Below are 15,696 nucleotides of genomic sequence, written 5' to 3' on the forward strand. Positions count from 1 at the left end.
GCTGGAAATGCGCCCCGGGTCACTGCGGCCCAGGGCTTGGGGTGAGTGCCGCGCGTGTCTGGAGGGGACGCGCCTGACTGCTCCGCAGCAAGCCTTCTCCCCGTGGGGACGGCCACCCCACGACAGGCCCGCCAAGCTGGTGAAGCACGTGTTATGTGTCAGCCGCCACCCACTGTTGCGCTCACGCTAGCCGCTGCTTCACCAAGGCTGTGGTCAGGGTTATTTTTAACAAGAGCGAGTGTCCTCAGGGAGAAGCCGGACCACAGGGAGCAGGCCCGGCTCTGTCCTCATCTGCGAGCCTGGGGACGGACATCCCGTTTCCAGGCGTCCTTGGTTACTTGCTCCCAGAGGGGTTGGTGTTAAGCGCTGGTGTGATTAAACACATGGGCTGGCGGTTAGACGAGCGTGTGGGGTGCCCCGAAGGCTCGGGCTGGGGGCCGCTCTTCCTCCTGGTCTGGACACACCGCAGTGAGGATGCAGACACAGCAGCTGCCCCCCGGGGCTGGGAACCCAGCGGTGTGTGGGGTGGACAGGCCTCGCTAAGAGCTGGAAAGCAGCCGTGCAGAACGCCCTGCAGCCCGAGGCCGTCCCAGCTGAGCCGTGGCGGTTAGTGCTGTCCAGTCAATGAGCAGAGAGCGTTAGTTTTGCAACAGAATAAAATACACCGAGTGTCCAAGAGGCCCTTCGTGACCTTGTATTTGGAGGTCTGAGGCTGTTGAACGCAGAGTGACATCAGTAAGGCATGAGGCTCGGCCAGGGCAGGGAGGACACGCTCACCGGACAAACAATGCATTTTATGCAGCAGTTAGGCCCCGGGAGCCCGGAGGGCGGGTTAAGACGGCGCGGAGCTGCGTGTGGCCCCGCGGGGAGGGCTTTACTTCTCCTGCGAGGACAGGCGGTGCAGCGCCTCGCCCAGGCGCCTCAGCTCGTCCTGGTGCTCCAGCTCGCGGTACAGCCCCGCGGGGACGGCGTCCAGGCCGTGCAGCAGCCCGAACAGGCAGCCGGCGATGGCCCCGGTGGCCCCGCTCTCACCTGGAAGAGGCGGGACCCTCAGAGCTGCCCCGTGGTCCCCGCCCCCGGCCCCGCATCCCCTCACCATGGGGCTGAGCTGTCTCAGCCTCTGCCCTGACCTCGGCTGTAGCCCAGTGAGGGGGCGGGGTGTCCCCTCCCGCTCCTTGGACGGCTGGACCCTGGCGTGCAGAGGTCTTCCCAGCCCAGGACCCAGCACTCAGGGGACAGCCTTGAAGGGGCGATGTCCTCACGGTGCCCCCCACCCGCTGACCTCGCCTCCCAGCCCCCTCCTCCCTACCCGCCCGAGGCCCCAGGTCGCTGCCCCCTTCTCCCCTCTGCCTGCCCCGAGAGGTGCCGCTGGGCACCCCTGGGTGCTCGGAGAGGCCCCTGGTGCTGGGGAGGTGGGTGTTCCTCCCAGCAGGAGGCCCGCAGGCGGCCCCTCACCTCCATGGAACATGGCGCGGCGGCACAGCTCCGTCCAGCTGCCCTTGGCTCCCAGGAGGGCGTCGTAGGCGATCATGGGGGCGTCGTGGCCCCGCCGGCCCCCGCGACCCTCAGAGCTCCATTTCCTGTACGTCTGGGGAAGGCACCACGGGTCAGAGGCCTGGCCCGGGCCATGCCGAGGGCCTCGGGGCACAGTTCCCAGCCCACCCCTGCACTGATGTGACACCCCTGTGTCCAGGCACTGCCCCCGGCTGAGGGTGGACAGTGGGCAGGAAAGGCCTGCTTCCCAGGGCTCTCACACCCGAGCTGTCCCGCAGACAAAGGCGGCAAATTCTGTGATGCAGATGGCTGGCAAGGGGCCTGGAATGTTGTGGTCGGGCGTCACTGCGGCCTGCGCGGGGCACGGGGACAAGTGAGGCTGGGTGGGTTGTGGGTGTTTTCTGGGCTGCAGACCAGTCGGTGGACACAGTGGGAGCAACGGTGGCTGGGGCCTCAGGGCAGGTCCCTCTGTCTGGGAGAGAAAACTGATAAGGGGCAGGGGCCAGACACAGCCAGGGAGATGGACGCAGGCAGGTCACACCGCTGCACCTTGGCAGCAAAGCCAGCTGGTCTGAGGCAGCAGCGTCTCCAGAACAGTGCGACTGAGTCTTTCTGCATCAGGGGACTCGTGAGGGGTAAATGAAAGGGCAGTAGGAAGCACTTAAAAAGGAAAGGGTGGGTGCTGCTTCTTCCTCCACACCTTCCTGACACCTGGAATACAGGTGTGCTGGCTGGAGCGGGAGCAGCCAGTTTGGACTATGAGGCAAGTTCTCAGAATAGCAGAGCAGCCAAACAGGAAGATCCTCAGTTCCTCACTGCAAGAGACTTCTGACCAGCTCTGAATACCCTTTATGTGAGAATAATAAATGTCTGTCTTGGTTAAACTGTAGCTACACAGGCTTTCTCTTGTGTTGCCAATCATGATCCCGGTGATTTCAGCCACTTCAGGGGTTTTCTCAGCATGGGGAATGCCACTGGTTTGCACCAGTTTATTCATCCTAGACAACCCTATATCCCTGGTCTTCAGAAGAGATGAAGTGAGATGGACTATTTTTGCACAAATTGTGTTTGTATTCAAGAAGATGAAACAATAAAAGCAGTAGCCATTTCAAACGGGCTTCCTGCATGAAGTTTTCCACAGCCCCCCAAACGCTCCCTCAGCTCACCTCCCTGGTTCCCCACAGGTGGGGGCGGTAGGCAGGACTTGGCCTGGGACCCGGGGCAGTGGCCCCCACTTCTCCCACCCCAACCATCTCGGGCCCAAGAGCCTACTTTTTCCCTCTCCTCTGCATCATAGCGGTCAGGAAAGCTGGCCTCGTTCTCCGTGTCCTCGATGATTTTCCTCTCCTCCAGGTAGAACTGCCACTTAGCTTCAAAGTAAAACCAGTGTTCCTGGTACTCTAGACACAAAGAGCGGGAAGCAGGCTGTGCCGGCCGTCCAGCCGGGCACCGTGGACGGCGATGGGGAGGGCCAGAGGCAGAGCCCATGCCCCAGCCCAGATGGGCTTGGAGGGGGGCCTGAGGCTTTAGCAATGGCTCCCAAAATTAAAAGATGCTCACATTGTAGCTGCTTTGAGATACTAGCAGGGAAGATGAAGAGGGGAAAGGATGCTTGATGATGGGCTGAAGTAAGGCAACCATCGCAAGATCAAAGTGGCTTCTCATGGAAATTCTGAACATGAGTGTTTTTATTAACTCAATGCTGTGCCTGCAAAGTCAGGAGACAGGACATTCATTGCCCCTAATTAATGGCCTGACATCCAAGCCCCAGAGGCACTGGTAACTTTTCTGAATCGTTGTGCAGCTCCACTGGCTCATGGATGATGCTGGGGGTGAGGGGGAACCTGCGTCTCAAGAACCCAGAGAGGGTCCCCACACCGGGCCTCCCGCTCTGCGGCCAGGTGACACCACAGACCACAGACCTGGGGTCCGCCTGTCACACGGAGCCCCCTCCCCCTGGGCCTGGCCACTTCACTCTGTGTGTGGATGGAGCTGCCGGGAGCCGGCTCACCTGCCAGGTGCCGGATGGTCTTCTTGCAGTACTCCTCAGCCAGCGGCACTGTCCGAAGCATGTCTCGCCCCCACTGCTCCAGCCGCTTTCCCTGGACAGCGTATGATGCAAACAGGGCGGTGCACAGGGACCCAAGGAAGCCTGGGATGCGGGACAGAGGCCAGGATGGACCCCCTGCACCCTCCCGCCGGGGCCACACTCGGGACAGAGGCCAGATGGATCCCTGCCCGCCGGGGCCACGCTCGGGACAGAGGCCAGGATGGAAACCCTGCACCCGCCCGCCGGGACCACACTCGGGACAGAGGCCAGATGGATCCCTGCCCGCCGGGGCCACGCTCGGGACAGAGGCCAGGATGGAACCCCTGCCCGCCGGGGCCATGCTTGGGACAGAAGCCAGGATGGACCCCCCGTCCACCCGCTGGGGTCACGCTCGTGACAGAGGCCCAGGATGGACCCCCCCACCCCTGCCCACCAGGGCCATGCTTGGGACAGAGGCCAGGATGGACCCCCGGCCCGCTGGGGCCACGCTCAGGACAGAGGCTAGGATGGATCCCCGCCTGCCAGGGCCACGCTCGGGACAGAGGCCCCAGGATGGAACCCCCACCCGCCAGGGCCACGCTCAGGACAGAGGCTAGGATGGACCCCCCGCCCACCGGGGCCATGCTTGGGACAGAAGCCAGGATGGACACCCCGTCCCCTGCTGGGGCCACACTTGGGACAGAGGCCCAGGATGGACCCCCCCACCCCTGCCCACCAGGGCCATGCTCGGGACAGAGGCCAGGATGGACGCCCCACCCCCCGCTGGGGCACACTCCCGAGTGTGGCTCCCGGTCACCCCGAGCCCCGCCCTCTGCCCCCACGCCATCACCTGTGGGGTGGTTGTGCGTCATCCTGCCGCACTCCACGCTGACCTCCACCAGCGTCTCCAGCCGCTCCGGCTGCCAGTACCGCATCCCCACGCACATCGCCTTGGTGGCAGCGCCAAACCCCGAACCTGTGTGGGGAACCCGCGTTCAGACCTCTGCCTGCAACCCCACCTAACCTGGACACGCACAGCAGTCTGTGCCCACGTTTATCAGTGTCGGTGACTCAGAGACAGGGACACTGCCCACATCCCTAAGACGAGAGATGAAAGAAATTGCATGGGGGCACGTGTTGGAACAGACGCAGCCACGAAAGAGGCTTTCGGCTGGGGTGGGGCCCGCTCCCAGTGTGGCCCGGCTGGGAAACGCAGGAGCCAGAACCGTCCACGGTGCACGCCCAGTCATGTCTGCCCCTCTTCCTAAAAGCTGCTTCCCTGAGCTACAGCTGACGGACAACCGGCCACATGTATTTAACAAATGCGTGTTGTCTTGACATGATACTCCCCGGAAACCGGTACCCAAGGAAAAACTGCACATGCATCTGTCACCCCAAAGTGAGCCTCTGCCCCCTTCAGAAACGTATACAAACAGAGTCATGTAGAAAGTAGCCTTTTTCGCCTGGCTCCCCTCACGCAGCGTAACTGCTGAGACTTGTCTGCGCTGTGTGTCCGTAGCTGGGCTCCACCGTGTGGGTGGAGGGACCTCAGCTGGTTGGTCCACTTCCAGCTGATGCACGATCGAGTTGTCTCCAGTCTGAGGCTAATACAGATAAAGGTGCTATGAGCATTGATGACCAAGTCTCGTGCGGATGGGCGCTTTCTCTTCTCTTGGGTAAACATCTCTGAGAGGAACGCTGAGCTCACACATCGCATGAATGTTCAGCGTGTGAGAAACTGCGGAACCAGGTTCCGAAGTGGCCACACCGCTGCACACCCCCCACCCTGGAATCTCCGCCACATCTGGACACCGCTGTCAACGCGAGCTCGCCCGTGAGGTTGGGGGTGAGCCCGTGAGGTTGAGGGTGAGCCTGTGAGGTTGGGGGTGAGCCCGTGAGGTTGGGGGTGAGCCTGTGAGGTTGGGGGTGAGCCCGTGAGGTTGGGGGTGAACCCGTGAGGTTGGGGGTGAGTCTGTGAGGTTGGGGGTGAACCCGTGAAGTTGGGGGTGAGCCTGTGAAATTGGGGGTGAACCCGTGAGGTTGGGGGTGGGCCCGTGAAGTTGAGGGTGAGCCTGTGAGGTTGGGGGTGAGCCCGTGAGGTTGGGGGTGAACCCGTGAGGTTGGGGGTGAGCCTGTGAGGTTGGGGGTGAGCCCGTGAGGTTGGGGGTGAGCCCGTGAGGTTGGGGGTGAACCCGTGAAGTTGGGGGTGAGCCTGTGAAATTGGGGGTTAACCCGTGAGGTTGGGGGTGAGCCCGTGAGGTTGGGGGTGAGTCTGTGAGGTTGGGGGTGAGGCTGTGAGATTGGGGGTAAGCCTGTGAGGTTGGGGGTAAACCCGTGAAGTTGGGGGTGAGCCCGTGAAGTTGGGGGTGAACCCGTGAGGTTGGGGGTGAGCCTGTGAGGTTGGGGGTGAGCCTGTGAGGTTGGGGGTGAGCCTATGAGGTTGGGGGTGAACCCGTGAAGTTGAGGGTGAGCCTATGAGGTTGGGGTGAGCCTGTGAGGTTGGGGGTGAGCCTGTGAAGTTGGGGGTGAGCCTGTGAGGTTGGGGGTGAGCCCGTGAAGTTGAGGATGAGCCCATGAGGTTGGGGGTGAGCCTGTGAAGTTGGGGGTGAGCCTGTGAGGTTGGGGGTGAGCCCATGAAGTTGGGGGTGAGCCTGTGAGGTTGGGGGTGAGCCCGTGAAGTTGAGGGTGAGCCCATGAGGTTGGGGATGAGCCCGTGAAGTTGGGGGTGAGCCTGTGAGGTTGGGGGTGAGCCCGTGAAGTTGGGGGTGAGCCTTTGAGGTTGGGGGTGAGCCTATGAGGTTGGGGTGAGCCTGTGAAGTTGGGGGTGAGCCTGTGAGGTTGGGGGTGAACCTGTGAGGTTGGGGGTGAGCCCGTGAGGTTGGGAGTGAACCCGTGAAGTCGGGGGTGAGCCTATGAGGTTGGGGGTGAGCCTGTGAGGTTGGGGGTGAGCCTTTGAGGTTGGGGGTGAACCCGTGAGGTTGGGGCCTTTCACCGTGGCTCCGTGTCAGCATGTGATAACGGGTGTGCTTCCCTGGCATGCACATGTCTTCCCTGGTGAAGCGCTTGTCTCAGTGGTTTTCCCACTTTTGTGTGGGGTTGCTCTTCTATAATCAGGGCTTTTTAATTAGTTACTCATTTATGCTCGCAGTGCGTCTTTGTCGCTGCACGTGAGCTTTCTCTGGCCGCAATGAGTGGGGGCTGCTCTCGAGCCACGAGGTGTGGCAGTGGCTTCTAGGCTCTAGGGTTCGGGTTAAGGAGCTGTGCACACGGGCTTAGCTGCTCCGCGGCATGTGGTACCCTCCCAGACCAGGGATCCCACCCACGTCTCCTTCAGTGGCAGGCGGGTTCGTAACCACAGGGTCACCAGGGACGTCCCTCATCATTAGGCTCTGAGAGGTCTTCAGGGCGTCCCTGGGGGCTCAGAGGTAAAGAATCCACCTGCCGACACAGCAGACATGGATTTGATCCCTGATCCGGGAAGACCCCACATGGCGTGGAGAGACTACACTCACGCCCCACCACGACTGAGCCTGTGCTCTAGGGTGCGGGAGCCGTGACGACTGAGCCCACGGCCACAGCTGCTGAGGCCCGAGTGCCCGGGCCTGTGCTTACAGCAGGAGAGGCCCCTGCCGAGAGGCAGCGCCATCTCTCCCAGCTGGAGGAAGCCCCCAACGGAGACCCCGCACTGGCAACAATAAATAAACAAAGTTACTTTTAAAAGACAAGTTCTTTGCGTCCTTGGGGTTCACATCCCTCGCAGACTTGTGCTCAGCAGTGCGTTCTCCAGCGCGTGGCCTGCCTGCCTGGCCTCTTAGCGGCTGCGTCTGAGGCGGGAGAGGGCGCCTGGGGGCTCCTGACCTCAGCTCCCCGGAGGGGCCGTGTGCGGTTGGCTCCGGGGCCTCTGCCGCTGTCGGCAGCCTCCCCGTGAGCATGCTGGGCCTGCGTTCCCATCGTCATTTCCTTCACAGATGAAATGCTGCCCGCGTGGCCGGTGCAGGTGGTCAGGACGTGTGGGCATCTCTCCCTGGCACCCTCGGGCATGGACTCCTCCGCTCCGCCCACAGAGGCTGCTCAGGCCTCGCTGCTCTGGGCGTCGGTCTGACCGGGTTTCTCTGCGCCCGGAGGTGCTGCTTCCGCTGGAACCCGCCGCCCTCACCTTGGCGGTCCGCAGGGAGGCGCGCTCCGTCTTTGTTGACAGTTCTGAGTGATTTGATGGCTGTGGGTCTTGTTGGAGGTTTTTGTTTGTTTCTTATGCTTGGAATTTATTGAGTTTCTGGGCCATGTGCGTTCACGTCTTTTAAAATCTACTTTGGACAATTCTGGCCACTGTTTCTCCACATCGTTTCTATTCTCCCTCCCCTTTTAAGGACCCAGTGCTCCGACCTGTCCCATGGCTCCCTGATGTCCCTCCACGTTTTCGGGTTCTTTCTTCTCTGTGTGTCCCGGTTTTTATGTCCCAGTTTTATGTGGACAGTTTTTATCGCTCTGCCTTTCAAACTCACTCATCTTTTTTCTGAAATGTCTAATCCGCTGTGAATCTCAGTCAGTGAGTTTCACTCAGACACTGCAGTGTTTTCTCTAGAACTGAGATGTAGGTCTTTTGTGTACCTACAAAAGTATAGAAAAGAAAAGTGAAAGTGAAGTCGCTTAGTCGTGTCCGACTCTTTGCGACCCCGTGGACTGTAGCCCACCAGGCTCCTCCGTCCATGGGATTCTCCAGGCAAGAGTACTGGAGTGGGTTGCCATTTCCTTCTCCAGGGGATCTTCCCAACCCAGGGATGGAACCCAGGTCTCCCACATTGTAGGCAGACGCTTTACCATCTGAGCCACCAGGGAAGTCCTAATATATCTACTTAACTTTTCAGAAGTATAGAACGCACACAATTTTATATCCTTACCTGATAACTCTAATGACTGTCAGAGTTTGTCGTTTCTGATTTACTGATATTTCTCTTTTTTACGGACCATATTCCCTGCTTCTTTATTTGCCAGTTGAGCATTCTTTGGCATTGCCTTTCTTTGGGATTGGAATGAAAACTGACCTTTTCCAGTCCTGTGGCCACTGCTGAGTTTTCCAAATTTGCTGGCATATTGAGTGCAGAACTTTCACAGCATCATCTCTCAGGATTTGGAATAGCTCAACTGGAATTCCATCATCTCCACTAGCTTTGTTCGTAGTGAAATGTTCCTAAGGCCCACTTGACTTCACATTCCAGGATGTCTGGCTCTAGGTCAGTGATCACAACATCGTGATTATCTTGGTCGTGAAGATCGTTTTTGTACAGTTCTTCTGTGTATTCTTGCCATCTCTTCTTATTATCTTCTGCTTCTGTTAGGCCCATACCATTTCTGTCCTTTATCGAGCCAAAGAATTGATGCTTTTGAACTGTGGTGTTGGAGAAGACTCTTGAGAGTCCCTTGGACTGCAAGGAGATCCAACCAGTCCATTCTGAAGGAGATCAGCCCTGGGATTTCTTTGGAAGGAATGATGCTAAAGCTGAAACTCCAGTACTTTGGCCACCTCATGTGAAGAGTTGACTCATTGGAAAAGACTCTGATGCTGGGAGGGATTGGGGGCAAGAGGAGAAGGGGACGCCAGAGGATGAGATGGCTGGATGGCATCACCAACTCGATGGATGTGAGTCTCAGTGAACTCCGGGAGTTGGTGATGGACAGGGAAGCCTGGCGTGCTGTGATTCATGGGGTCGCGAAGAGTCAGACACGACTGAGCGACTGATCTAATCTGATCTGATCTTTGACTTGATGGTATCCTTCAGCATCAACCCAGAGGTCAGGCCTGCCCTTGCTGTGAGCCCAGAGGTCGGGTCCAGGACCCCAGCAGCAGAGCCCTGGGGCAGAGGCTGCCTGCCAACATCACCCCAGATGGGATCATCACAGACACAGACATTTGTTTTGGCTGAGAGCACACGTTTAAAAGGGAAGCAGTGGGAGATTATCCTTAAGGCACACCAGGGATGGTGACTGAGATGCCTGCATCCCCGGTTGGTGCCCAGGTGGGGCCGGGTCCCTGGGGTCCTGTTGGGGGTGACGAGCAGGGCCCTGTCCCGAGGCCCTCTGGCCCCGCCTCCTCAGAGGAAGGGGAGAGCGCCCTGACCTTTCTCGTTGAATGGCGTGTGCCATGCCAGGAGGTAGTTGTCTGGCTTCAGCTGGGAGCAGCCCTCCAGGGTGGCCGGGTCTGCCCGCTGCTCCGGGAGCTTCTCCAGGACATCCACGTAGCGCCGCACCATCTCACGGTAGAGGTCGTCCAGGCACCAGAAGTCTGGGGAGGAAGGGAGGATCAGATGAGCCCCAGCACGCGGCCCGCCCCCACCACAGGAGGGAGGCCCTGGGACCGGCTCCCCGGAGAGACCTGACTGCAGACGCAGTGCGCTTTGGATTTCATCTCATTTCAGAGGCTGCGGTTTCTCGTTGTTACACACAAGAGTCTAGGAAGACCTGGGGTCTTCATGCACAGCGATGGCTCTGTCCACGAGGGGCCTGCTGGGCCGACATCCACCTGTTCCGTGGCCCTCAGTGTCCCCCGTCCAGGGTGCCAAGAGCTGCCCTCCCAGCCCAGCTGCCTGCTCCCCGCTCCAGCCAAACAGCCACGCCCCCCCCCCCCCCACCATCCCCAGCATCCCCACCGCGACCCCTCAGGAAGGCAGTCTGGGGACGTGTCCTTGGAGCGTGTCCTTGGAGATCTCAGGGTGCCAGGCATAGAGGGCTTGCTGACCGGTGTCCAGATGTCCTCATGTGCCCCCACTGCAGGGTCAGGCCCCCGTCTGCCTGCTGTAGGCTCAGCGAGGGATTGTGAATGGGTTTTCATCACAACTGGGCATTTCTGCCATTAAGTGAGTCCACAGCGTGGTGGACAGAGACCACACACCCTCCAAAGCTGGAGCCCAGGGGGCCTGGTCACACGAGAGTGGATGGGATGGAGCAGGCAGAGGGCGTGCCTGCCAGCGAGGCTGACGGCACCAGGCCCTGTCTGTGCAGGGCTGCGTGCAGCCCTCCCAGTGAAGCCCCGTCTCTGGGGGCCATGGGGGTGGAGAAGGACGCTGCCCACCTCCTGCCCACCCTGGACGCAGAGCTGGCAGCGGAGCCCCCTCTCTCTCGCCCACCCTGGGTGCAGAGCTGGCAGCAGAGCACAGTTGGCACAAAACCCAAGTTGCCTCCGGCCCTGGTGCAGGCGGGCAGGGCAGACGCCCGAGTCCAGGCAGAGTGGGGGTGCGCCGCGGGTCCCAGCGCTGCTCTGGGAGCTGCGCTGCGGGGGAGCGGCTCCTGTCCACCCCCATCTCAGCAGTGGGGCAGAGGCCTGGCGCCATCTGGCCGCTGCTTCGACTCTGCCACGCCATGCTGCCTCAGTTCTGAGCCAGGCGGGGGTGTTGTGGGGTCCGGGCTGGGGGTGTGAGTCCCATCTGGCCCATGGACAGTGACGCCAGGTGACACTGGGTAACCCTGGCAACATCGGATGACAGCAGGTGGTGCTGGGTGGCCCTGGCCAGGGAGGGGCAAGACCGGGCTCTCTGTCACCTCCTCTACCGTCTCAGTCCAAGGAGAAGAAGCCTGGGCCTTCCAGGTCCCCTAAGATGAGTCGTTTTATTCTGGAATTACTTCTTTTTGAAGAGACAAAGTTCTTTAAAAGCAAAACGGCAGCAAAAGCCGGGAGCTGATCCCAAATTCAGAGCCACAGAGCCTCGCGCCCTCTGGCCCGAGCTCCTCTGCGAGCTGATGCGGCCACTGAACTCACTTCTCTGTCTCCCCCACTCGACAGATCCACCTACAAAGCCCCCTGTGAGCCTCCTGGCTGAAGTCATGACGGAGAGAAGGCAGGAGACCCATCTGGATCACTCGGTAATACCGACGTTTCAAATGCCGCCACAGGCAGCACTGGGGAGAGGATTGTGGGGCCGGGACCTCTCTCCACTCTGCAGGGCCCGCCTGCCCTGCGGGGCCCTGGACGCCATGTTCCGCTCAGTGCCCACTTCTGTTCAGCACTGCCTGTCTCAGAGGCATGGCGGAGTGGGCATGGCCGGGCGCACCCACCGCTCCGCAGGGCCCGGCCCACAGCCACACGCCTGGGGCGGCGAGCCCTACCTGCCTTTGGAAATCACGTGAAGAGCCACGGTCTGTCAGGCCCCTGAAACAGTGCAGGTCCTGCAGCCCTGGGTTGGGTCGGGGCTCCAGAGGCAGGCCGAGGCTGTCAGGCTTCTGTCTGCACTTGCTGGGCAGCACTGGGCTGATGACACAGCTCCTCTGTGTCAGTCCCTTTATCTGTAATCCGCTGTAATAAAGTCGACCTGAAGGGTGACGTGAGGATGCGATGATAACACTCACGGTGAGACAGGCCCACAGTCAGGCTCCACTGGCGCTGTGATGCACGTGGCTCAGTCAGTCCACTCAGTCGCGTCTCTTTGCGACCCCACGGACTGCAGCACGCCAGGCCTCCCTGTCCATCACCAACTCCTGGAGCTTGCTCAAACTCATGTCCATTGAGTCAGTGATGCCATCCAACCATCTCATCCTCTGTCGTCCCCTTCTCCTCCTGCCCTCAGTCTTTCCCAGCATCAGGGTCTTTTCAAATGAGTCAGCTCTTCACATCAGGTGGCCAAAGTATTGGAGCTTCAGCTTCAGCATCAGTCCTTCCAATGAACCCTCAGGACTGATCTCCTTTAGAATGGACTGGTTGGATCTCCCTGCAGCCCAAGGGACTCTCAAGAGTCTTCAACACCACAGTTCAAAAGCATCAATTCTTCGGCGCTCAGCTTTCTTCACAGTCCAACTCTCACATCCATACGTGACCACTGGAAAAACCATAGCCTCGACTAGACGGACCTTTGTTGGCAAAGTAATGTCTCTGTCTCTGCTTTTTAATATGCTATCTAGGTTGGTCATAGCTTTCCTTCCAAGGAGCAAGTATCTTTTAATTTCATGGCTGCAGTCACCATCTGCAGTGATTTTGGAGCCCCCCCGCAAATAAAGCCTGTCACTGGTTCCATTGTTTCCCCATCTATTTGCCATGCCCCTTACACAAGCTACAGTTTGTTATTAAAGAAAAAAGTTGGGCGGTTTGAAAACTAAACTTAGATGTTTAGAGAGTGAAAACAATTTCTGGGGCACAGACTTGCCCGAGTGCATCATGGTCACCTGTGGGCCAGAGGGCATGTGTCCAGAGGTGCCCGCATCCAGCTGTGCCCGAGCCCATCAGAACTGGGCCTGCTACCAATGTGCTCCGGATCCACATGCTTCACCCGGGCGGATTCCGCCCTATTCCTGCCAAGGGGATGTGACTTGCTCCAACCCGGGGGAGCACGTTCTTGACAGCAGCCACGGCAGGGAGTCCTGGGACCACAGTGCAGGCTGGAGGCATGCCAGGGACTCTGCCAGGTGGGCACCACAGGAGGGCCCGGGGATGGGACATGGAGGGGCCTGGGGCCTGCCCAGAGACGGCCCGGAAGCCCCACAATTGCACCCTGCCCCCCCCCCCCCGCCCCACCCCGGATCTCGGAGTCTGCAGACTCAGAAGGACGGCTTGTCATGTCAACCTGCTGTGACACTATCTTATCTGAGGCTCAGTTCTCCGCCTGCTATTTGGAGCAGACAGCATTCCTGTGCCGTGACATCTGAGCTAAACCCGGCTCCCGGGCGGCTGGCGGGTGAGCACTCGGTGACACACACATTCCAGCCACTCAGAGCCGCCTCAGGTTCTAATTTTGCAGTGGCGCCCTCACCCTCTGACAGGTTTTCAACAGCAATTGTAAGGAGACTGTGCCTCACCCAGACGCCCGCTGCTTTTCCGAAATTCAGTAAAAACGTGTTCCTGAAATCAACCTGCTACTTAAACTCTGTTTCCCCCAAAACCAACCAGTTCATGGCATTTTCGTAGGGTAACCTCCAGCAACTCTCCAGGCTCAACCCTATTTGGCAGACGGCATTTTAACCACAACTCATCGGGATTTAGAAGCAGCTCCCCCCAAATATCATCTTAATCGGCGCAACTGCAAACTGGCTTATTATTTTATATATTTTTTGAAATAAATTCAGAAGCAAGCTAACTATTCACAGTGAGAAGTTGAGGTTTCCTCCCAAATGGGCCCAAAGTGAGCCCTTTGATTGCGTTTAACTCTGAATACACAGGCTTTGCTGAGTGAATGTTTACAAACACAATGCAAAGTCTTGGCTTAAGAACCCGAGTCTGCAGGTGAGCAGAGTAAAGTGACACCGTTACCCAAGAGGCTGTCTTGGGACGCAGTGGAGGCGCACCCCGTCTGCTGGGGACCCCATGTGACGAGCCGGTCTTGGCCGCAGCAGCAGGCGACCCCCGGGCTCTGGGCCCCTCACCTCGGGATCCCCCCGCCACCCCCGCCCCGGGGCAGAGCCTCACCTGTGATGAGGGCCTCCGCTGTCGACATGTGCATGATGGTGTTGTCGCTCACCGGCCACGTCTCCGGTGAGAGCACGAGGTGGTCCAGCCCACCTCCCTTCCCCATCTCCTCCTGGACCCTGGCGCCCAAGCTGCTGCTCTCCCTGGCAGCGTGCCCGAACCCCAGCGCGTCCCCGACGGCCCCCAGCAGCATCGCAGCCTGAAACTTCTCCATATCTGCCCCTGGCTGCGGGCGGCCGACGTGCTGCTCTGCCTTTAGTCAGCCCTGCTGACCTCCGGGCTGGTCATTGTGCCGCTGTCAGGAGCCTCCCCGAGTGGCAGGCACTCCTCCTCTGTCTCTGCAGGTGGCACCAATGAGAACACCGTCTGGACTGCAGCTCACAGCCTCCGTCAGCCACGTGGGGCGGCAGCGTCTGTCCACAGGGTCGGGACTGAGCTGGCTCTTCCGTGGAGGCGTCTGCGGCTCAGAACAGCCCTGGGTGGGTGAAGCCGCTGCTCTGGGGAAGTCTGCCCAGTGACCTGGAGGAAGCACTCTCGTTTCTAGAGCTCCGGTGTGGAACCCCCACACCCAGGCTCAATCCAGTCAATTGCACAGTGTGCCTCGGCCTTCCACAGCCAGGCTGAGACCCCCGAGTCCCCTGGCCCCTCTGCCCCCGTGACCCCCCACCCCTGGGCCTCCACCCGTCCGCCTTGTCCCTGGGTCTTTGCGTTTCCTGGACTCGCAATCACACGGGTCGCCCTTAGCAGCCTATGCCCGGCTCCTGCACCCAGCACCCTGCTGGGACTCAGCTGTCACGCGCGCGGCTTTGGTTTCTGGAGGGTGAGTGACTGTGGAGCGTGTTGATGATAGAAATCTGCCACTCGGGAAGGAGGAAGCAGATGGAGCTGCAGTGACCTGGGTGTCCCCCAGCCCAGCGCTGGCAGTGCCTCCCTGACAGACACAGGCCATTCTGTGTGGGGTGGGATGCAGGGCCCCCACCCCTGCTCCACGGGAGGAGTGTTCACGGTGGTGCCGAGGCTGGGGGGCCCAGGTGTAAAGCAGGCGTCCGGGCCTGAAGCCCAGGGTCAGAAAAGCCGCCATCTGTGTCCCCAGGCCCATGGTACCACAGGACCCGGTCCTACGTCAGGCCAGGGCACCAGGACGTGAGGAACACATCTGATAAAGTTTCAGTAACAGAAAGATGCTAAGATGCTAAGATCCTAAGATCCTAAGATGCTAAGGTGCTAAGGTGCCCGTGAGTGCGTTGTGGCATCTTCGCAGCCCGTGTTGAGAGTGAGGCTCTGGAACACGACTCCAGCTGGCACGGTTCTGGGAGACCCTGAACCCAGGGGCCTCACAGTGAGTGCCATCCGGTTGCTGGGCACGCAAGCTCCCTCCCTGAGGGCAGCCCTCTGCCAGCTGCCTGCTGTGGGGAGAAGGGCACCGCTGGGCAGAAATACTCGTGGCTGAGGCAGAGGCACCATCAGAGGTGCTCAGGGCAACTGCACACCGTTCGGCCGACGTGAGCCGAGAGGACGCAGGGAGGTGAGCCCTGGCCTTGTGCCTTGAGCGTGGGGGGTGGCCGCCCTGCAGAGCCAGGAGCCAGAGACGCGCGTACCCGCCCTCGTAAGCGTCTACTAAGCCGATATCACAGACTAGCACGCAGGATGTCACCACTACAGCAGGAGGCGGTGCTGCTCAGGCCAGGAATCTCGGTGGGCACAGGGTGTCCAGCTCGTTCATCCCTCATGTGGTGAGTCCGTGTGTCTCCAGTGTGTGTGTGGCGGTGGGTCAGGCAGGTGCAGTTCT

The 15,696-nt window shown here is 59.9% G+C and overlaps 1 protein-coding gene across 1 annotated transcript; it reads right to left on the reverse strand.

The window, feature by feature from the left end:
• Nucleotides 1-671: 671 nt before the first annotated feature.
• Nucleotides 672-14,322, reverse strand: LOC133258649 (inactive ADP-ribosyltransferase ARH2). The gene is made up of 7 exons (XM_061435456.1): nucleotides 13,908-14,322; nucleotides 9,639-9,803; nucleotides 4,374-4,499; nucleotides 3,506-3,646; nucleotides 2,767-2,894; nucleotides 1,456-1,588; nucleotides 672-1,032 (listed from the first exon to the last, which is right to left on the reverse strand). Exons 1-7 carry the CDS (start codon nucleotides 14,119-14,121, stop codon nucleotides 875-877), a joined length of 1,065 nt encoding a protein of 354 aa, XP_061291440.1. The 5' UTR covers nucleotides 14,122-14,322; the 3' UTR covers nucleotides 672-874.
• Between the last annotated feature and the right edge of the window lie 1,374 nt (nucleotides 14,323-15,696).

Source organism: Bos javanicus, chromosome 12 (assembly GCF_032452875.1).
Source record: "Bos javanicus breed banteng chromosome 12, ARS-OSU_banteng_1.0, whole genome shotgun sequence".
Taxonomy (NCBI): Eukaryota; Metazoa; Chordata; class Mammalia; order Artiodactyla; family Bovidae; genus Bos; species Bos javanicus.

Excerpts from the sequence above, each read along its gene's own strand:
- LOC133258649 (XM_061435456.1), bottom strand. The coding sequence starts at position 14,121 with ATGGAGAAGTTTCAGGCTGCGATGCTGCTGGGGGCCGTCGGGGACGCG. Across the intron at positions 3,647-4,373 it reads GACGCACAACCACCCCACAG|GCTTCCTTGGGTCCCTGTGC; the intron begins GTGATGGCGTGG and ends CCCGCATCCCAG. Across the intron at positions 2,895-3,505 it reads GACCATCCGGCACCTGGCAG|AGTACCAGGAACACTGGTTT; the intron begins GTGAGCCGGCTC and ends CTTTGTGTCTAG.